At 39.5% G+C, this 7599-nt stretch overlaps 1 protein-coding gene across 1 annotated transcript in view; it reads right to left on the reverse strand.

Moving 5' to 3' along the window:
• The window catches only part of PATE2 (prostate and testis expressed 2), a 7890-nt gene extending 2843 nt beyond the window's left edge, over positions 1-5047 (reverse strand). Inside the window, exons 1-3 of the mRNA XM_011367217.1 lie at positions 5038-5047; positions 4286-4414; positions 3805-3933 (exon numbers count right to left, since the gene is read on the reverse strand). Coding sequence (XP_011365519.1) covers positions 3805-3933; positions 4286-4414; positions 5038-5047 — 268 coding nt within the window. The remainder of the gene's footprint in view (positions 1-3804; positions 3934-4285; positions 4415-5037) is intronic.
• Positions 5048-7599: the final 2552 nt, after the last annotated feature.

The raw sequence follows: 7599 nt of genomic DNA on the forward strand, positions 1-7599 counted from the left end.
GAGACCTGGACAGTCAAGATCACCAGTAAGCCAGAGCACTTGGCACAGTGCTTGGTCAGGACAGGGATGCTGCAAATATTTCCAATTAAACAAAGAAGGATGGAACAAATGAATGAGTGCATGAGGATCAGCCAGGCCAGAAAGCAATGGGGAGGGGGCTAGAGGGGTGGTGAGAAAGGGCCAAGAACCCCCATGCACCCCCAGGCTAAGAATCTGACTGCATCTCACACTGAAAACAGAGCTATCATGCTTGAGAGCTCCCTTTCACTTCCTCCAGAAGACAAAGATCATGCATGCACAGTGTTCACCGGAGGAGTGTGGCGTGCATGAATAAATAATTCAACTTTTTGCCCAATCCTCAAACTGAGTAACTTTGCTGAGTCACCCAGGATTATCTTTATGTTCAGCGTGCCCTCCTACAAGGGCCATGGAATTCCAGAGGTCCTCACAGTTCCTCATCATAATTGTGCAAGAAAAGAGGATGAAGAAGGAATAAAATGAAGAGAACAGGAAATAAACAAATTATTGAAGCTGCTAGAGAATCCCAGACATCATCAAGCAGAGACAAGCCATTCACACTAGCTACTTTCTGAACTCCAGACCCACAGTGTTAGTGAACACAATAATTTTCTTATGTAGCAGTAACAACTGGAAAACTGTGTGATACTTGTCAAGTTACACAGTTAGCATCTGTGCAACCAATCTGTTCCTCAAGGTTCCCACCTATTAAATTGTGTTTTAATAATTGCTGCTTCATAGAAACTTGTGAAGATTAAATGATATCATACATGGAAAGTACTTAAAATGTGCCTCCCACACACTATGAGGTCAAACAATGATAGTCATGACAATGTTTTAATATTTTAATATTTTAATTAAAATGTAAGTTTTTGTTTATTTATTGCATTTAAATCTTTAATACATGTGAAATTTATTTTGGTTTGATGTGTAAGGTTGTATGAATTATGTACCATTCAACTCCAACTTAACACTTAGATTAGTAGTCAAATTACTGTTTTCAAAAAAATATATGAAGAAAATCAATTCTCTAGGAAAGAAGAGCATACACATATTGGAGAATTGCTACTTGGTGTGCTATCATGTGGGTAAGGAAATTTTCACCTGGGTCTTATTCTGTTTATTTGTTCAAGTTGGAAAAAGAAGCTGAGAATATCCCAAGATGGAGTACATCAAAAGAAAATTCTCCCCAACATAAGAGCAATTTTATCTAGGGTGTAAGGAAGCCAAATAAGATTCTCCTTGTTCATGAAGAGTTCGTGCACACACTAAACACAATATCGTTCAGAGGTGCCAAAATGTAACTTCATTTTCTAAACTCTATGCCCAAAGATAGTGGAAACCACTTTATCTTCTCAGCTTAAGATACAGAGGAAGAATAAAGGAAGTAAAAGAGGTAAGGGGGAAAATGTTAACAAGAACATGGCCTCAGCTGGAGATTGGTGTTAGTCGGATCCCATGGAAAAGTTCTAAAGAACAAATGCACCACAGACTTAGACTCACCATGATGTTAGGAGTCAGCCATTGTTGGCTGTGGTCTATGCTCATGTGGGAAGCTTAGCATCTGGGTAAGGCAGCTCCCATTTAGCAGAGGGCAAATTTCCAGAGAAGTAAATAGCTGTGAGCTGTCATCAGCCAACACTCAATACAGCTAGGTGGCACATGTACTAATTAGCAAAGAGGATTTGGGCAGGGCACCAAAATCCAATCAAAATCATCCACCACATAAAGTAAAATTCATTTTTATTTATTTATTTTATTTGTTTGTTTGTTTGTTTGTTTGTTTATTTGAAGAAATTATTTAAATTTCCCCCCTCATTTACCTCCCTCCTCCTTCCTCCCCCCTACCCTCTGGTAACCACTAGTCCATTTTCCATGTCCATGAGTCTCTGTTTGACTGTCCTGTTCATTTGTTGCTTTTAGGTATATATCCCACATATAAGTGATATCATGTGATTTTCAACTTTTTCTGTCTGGCTTATTTCACTTAGTATGATTATTTCAAAGTCCATCCATGTTGTTGCAAATGGCAGTATTTCATCTCTTCTTATGGCTAACGTAGTAAAATTCAATGCTCTGATGCTGAGAATGCCAATGTTTGCTATTGTAACATTAAGGCAAGATTTTATAATTAGAAACCTCTTCTTGTTCAACAGAGCCAAGCTTTGTTTAAACATTGATTCATAGATATTTTAAAAGTTTATTTTGAAACCCAAGGCAAATCAAGCATCTCTTTTATTTTTTATTTTTTCTGGACTGAGATCTCTTGTCCCCATGATTTAATGGGTAAGAGAGCCCATATACAAATAGGAATAAAAATATGCTGTTTCCCTAATCAGAATATCCATGTTACACTGGCTTTTCCAATCTGCTTGTCTATTTTGAAAAAGTTGTCTTCATATCTTTCTTCATCCTGGCTCCTTAAAGTTCCAATTGAGAATGTCTTAGAAATGATTGTATTCTCAAACACAAAGACACAGACAGAGTATACCAAATCGCTCAAGCAGAGGGGGTAATTGGTTTATTATAAGAATTTCACGTGGCATAACAAGGGAGAAAGAAACTCATGGAAATCCAGAACCAGAAACTGCAGTCAGTCTCACATGCAGAAAAATGCCAGGGTTGTTCTGTTTCCAGGAAGCTTCACCACCTTGGCCATAGATGTGCTGTGCTCTTGCATCACCAATGCTACTCATTTTCTCTCTGCCTGTTTATTTCACTCAGTGTCTGCCTGTTTCTCTTCCTACCACTCTTATACCTTCCATTATCACACGCCTTCTCTTTATTCATAACTTCATCTTAGATAGGACACTGTAACTTGAACACTGTCTCATGGCATCTCTATATATTCTATAATCTTCAACTACCATGCCACCTGCTTCATTATTAACATCTTTTCCTTCATTCTTATGAGAAGAAACTGACTGGCCATCCTTGTACAAGATCTCCATTCCCAATTCAGTTGCCTAGTTCAATTACGTGCTACATGGCAACCTGGCTAGCCAGGGCCATCATAACTCCATCCACACCGAATTGTGTCTCAAATCTTAGTTTCCACAAACTGAAGTGCCCTTAAAATTTTCCTTAATGCTTTGTCCCTATGCCCACGCAGGCTTTCTAGCACAACACTCTCTCACTCCCCAAAGAGCTTTACCAGAGAAAAATGTGGCTCATGCTGACAGTTAATTGGGACGCTGGAGTTAGTCCTCTTCTAACTCCAGAATTCAAAAAAAGGAGAGTGCCAGAAGGTGTCAGGGCCAATCCAAAGAATCCTAACCCAGAGGACTGGGGATAGATGAGGCTGAACTATGGTCACAGCATTCTCAGTACTAGCTTGAGATTATTTTGACCCAAGTGTTCATTTCCATATAAGAGATAATAAGTAGCCATTTCTGAATCCAACCCTATTCATAGCATTAGCATCATAAGGAAACCAAAACCCCCTTACAGATGTGAGAAAGAGATTTGCAAAACTTCAGTTTGGTGCTTCATTATTAATGAGACTCAACTACCCTTCACTGCTGCTGCTGCTGCTGCTGCTTCTTCTTCTTCTTCTTCTTCTTCTTTTTTTTTTTTTAGTAATTTTAAAAGTCTTCTCTAGTTTTCTATTTTATCATTTTATTTTATTTTATTTTACATTTTATGACTGCTACTCTTTTCACTACCAGCTGGCTTTCTCACTCTCCACTATTGGTTAGAAGAAGAAAGCAAAATACAGGTTTTGGAGAAAGGGGATGGTGAGCTGAAGAATGACCCAAAATCCAGGAGAGATGCAGAACTAGGTACCCATAGGGATGTTGCAAAAGTGATCTTTGTCACAACAGATTATCTCTGTCCTCTTTTCGGAAGCCAAGATGTTGATGTCTTCACATTTGGTCATACATGACAGTTTTGAATAATGGTACATACTTTTCCCTGAGGAGGTGAAATAGTGAGAATACAACTAAAATGATTATGTTTCCTCCTACCAAATTCCTAGGAACAGCCTCTCTTCAGAGCCTCGCTAACCTTTCTTTAGGTCCAGATAAGCTACCAAGGCTGAGTCTACTAATTACTGACCCAGGGAATGGATTTCATTTCCTAACCAATAAGGGACATCAGCTTCATCTTCACTCGATATTATGTTAAGGAAAAGTCGACTTTTGCCCTCCCTTCTGTAGGACCACCCCATCTTTACTGATCCCACTCACCCACACACTTTGAAGGCAAAGAACAGTCTCTAAGGGAAGGAGGTAGTTATATTTAGCCACTCTGACCTCCATAGTACCTCTGTTTGTAAGGACGTAGATGTTCTCAACAGCACAGGACTGATGGTATTTTGGGATGCAGAAACTCATTACATCGTAGCATGTCCCAAGATGAAATTTTGAACATTTGTAACATATTCTTAAAGCCTCTGCCAGACACAGAAAGGGGTGTTTAAAGAATATGCTCTGGGGAATGTTTACCAGGACTGGGGGCTTCCCCCCAGAAACTAACCATTGCCTGGTGGCTCCTAACCTTTCTTAGGCCTCCCACTCCTTTGATAATCTGTAAAAAATAACATACAGACATAATCAAATGTTGCATTTGATTTCAAAAGGTCAGATCCTGTAAAATTTATCTATGGACCCCAAGTAATGAACCCCTTGTCTAAATCTAGATGATTTTGTCCAGTCATGAGGAAAAGGGAGAAACAAAGGGGATTTTAGCCTCTTTACTCCAAGAAATGGACTAAATTGGTCTGGGAGAAGATAAAACTCCTAGGATTCTATAATAAGAATGGATTATAGCCCCTCTGAAGATGGAGGGGAGGTTTATTTCTAAACATGTCACAAATTACCCATTTACTAAGGACTTTAGAGTAGCCACAGTCGTACCTGTGTGATATCTCTGAAGGTCACCTATGAAAAGAAGAAAAGTCTTCCTGTCATCATCTCACGTATATCTGCCAAAGTCCCGAAGCCAATTTTGTAAATTTTCCCTCCTCCAGCATCTGTTCATCTCTTAACTGAAAACCAACTCCCTCTCTGCACTTACCATTATTCATGTTGACCAGAGAGACTATGCCCACCAGAAACAGAACAAACATCCTGGGACTTATTTCACGTGCAGTTCCCTGAGGAATGTGCCAGTTGAGCTCCTCTCCTTGAGTTATTCATCTAAATTATATAATCATAAAATTTCAGGAACAGACAGTACCTCGGTGTTCCCAGAACAAAACCATTAACTGGGTCTGACTACCCCTAAGGCATCTATTTTAAAATTCTATTCAATGATGAGCCGATATATACATATATTCATTGTTGCAGAGCTAAGCCTTGAGCTATGCAAGTGAAATCAAATTTCTCTCTCACACTTTAATGTTTCAGGTATATTGAGACTGGACTTGGACACCCTAGTTCCTTTCAGCTCTCTTCATTAACCTACTCACTCTCCTCAGAATAGTATCAGATTTTTCTTTGTCTCACCTAGACTGAGGCACCAGTATATAAGCTCAGAATTCTGGATGTAGTCTGAATGTGAGGGAAGCATTGGAGTGCCCTTTCTGTGCTATAAGGATGGAAGTTTCAGGAAAAAGACTAGCAGAGGTGAAATTTATCTAGTTTACCTTCAGATGGTTTCCTTTTGTAATTAAATAATTACTAAACACATACCAGATGCCAATATCATAGGAAAAGAAAATCCCAAGAAAAGCAGGACACAAATTAGTGGCCTCACAGAGTTTGGAGTCTAGTTTTAGAGACCACAAGTACATCAAGAACAGCTGGCTATGAGGGCTGAGATGAGAAACATTCCAATTTGACTGCCTAACCAGGGAAAGCTTACCTAAAAGGGAGTGGTTGGGCAGGACTTTTCAGGCAAGAAATGTGTTAGTTAAAGGAGTAGGGACAGGCACTCAAAGGAACACATATGTCAAAGTACAGAGATGTCAAACAACCTGACACACTGTGATGAGAGTGGTCATGTGGTTGCATGTGGATGAGCAAGAAAATAAGGCACAGAGATGCATCTTGTTGGAGGCGATGGCATAAGGGTAAAGAAAGGAGCTCCAGGGGACGATGCACTGGTCTGCCTGCTGAGATTACTAATCTCAAGGATGTAGAATGAAACTTCTTCCTCACTATTGTGCACTCACAAGATATCAGTGAAAATAATCATTTTCGCCAGGCTCAGGAATGATATTAAAATATTCCCTCTTCTGCACCAATATTGAACTCTAGAGGAGACACGTCCCTTTATCTCAAACTTATGTTTGCTACACATAGTGGTTTGAATCCTGGCTCTCCTGCTTGCCAACTAAGTGATTTTGGATGAGTTACTTATGTTGAGAATAATTTTCATATCTTATAGGATTGGTATGGGGATTATTTTAAAGCTTGTGAAAGGAGAAAGCTCGTATTTATTAAGACCCTGGAAAATATCAAGCTCTCACTCCCTGCGCAGTGCCTAGAATTTCAGGGGAAGCCTGGATATTTTTGCTAGGGAGGCATCAGAAAATTTAGCCACAGGGAGCCACATGTAGGAAAGGGCAACTGACTAAAGAGACAGTAGGGTAAGCTATTGCTGTGGTTTTGGTATTCAAGGGGCAAGAGTCTGGCAATTACGATGGTATCAGGAGAATCCTGTCAGGGGTTAACTTTCACCAAGCCTTATTTCCATTTGGCTTCGGGTGCTGGAAAAGATGAAAAGATTAATAACAGTCTCTTCTAGAATGGACTCTGAAGACTGACAGTCAGATTCAGAACAAACTGTCTAATTTGACTTGGGTGGGTGAGCATCTAGGATCTAATCGAGTTTTGGTTCACTGAGATGGGTGAGAATTGGATCCCATTCTCAGAGCTCAAGGTATGATCCATATGCTGATGACGCCCATTTTTTTTTTTTATCTCTACCTCAGACCTCTATTTTGAGTTCCAGACTCATGTCTACAAATACCCATTCCACTTTAGAAGGCTCACAAGTACTACAATCTCTGATGTCTCAAAATGAAACTGTAATCTTCCTGATTCACTAAACCTGCTCCTACGTCAGTGTTTAGGATCTTAATAAACCTGGAAATTATTCTTTATCAATCCCTGTGCCCGATCCTCAAAGAGAATCTCATGGCAAGTCCTATCCTTTCTGCCTGCTAACTTCTCACAAGGGTTTATTTTTCTCTTTCTCCAATGCCACTAATATAATCCAATCCATCATCATCTTTTGCCTAGACCAAGCAATAGCCTCATTTTTTTTTTTTTTTTGGCCTCATGTCTTCTACTGCTGCTGCTTTATAGTCTGTTCACCAAAAAGTAGTCAGAGAACCCTTTTACAGGTCACAGATGCCACGCTCCTGCTCAAAACCTCCAATGATTTTTCATTACATGTAGGAGGAAATCCAAAGCTCCTCCTATAAGCTGTAAAGTCTTCTCTGAGCAACAGCCAACTCTCCAATCTCATTTCCAACCAAATTACCCTTGCTCACACGAATGTCATCCCTCTGAAAAGTATTTCCTGACGAATCTCTAGAAAATGGCAACATCAATGCTCCATCCTTTTCTCTCCTTTACTTTTTTCTTTTTATTTTATGCCTATTATTTTTAATTTTTAATTTTTTTAAAA

The sequence above is a fragment of the Pteropus vampyrus genome, unplaced genomic scaffold, assembly GCF_000151845.1.
Source record: "Pteropus vampyrus isolate Shadow unplaced genomic scaffold, Pvam_2.0 Scaffold130, whole genome shotgun sequence".
Taxonomy (NCBI): Eukaryota; Metazoa; Chordata; class Mammalia; order Chiroptera; family Pteropodidae; genus Pteropus; species Pteropus vampyrus.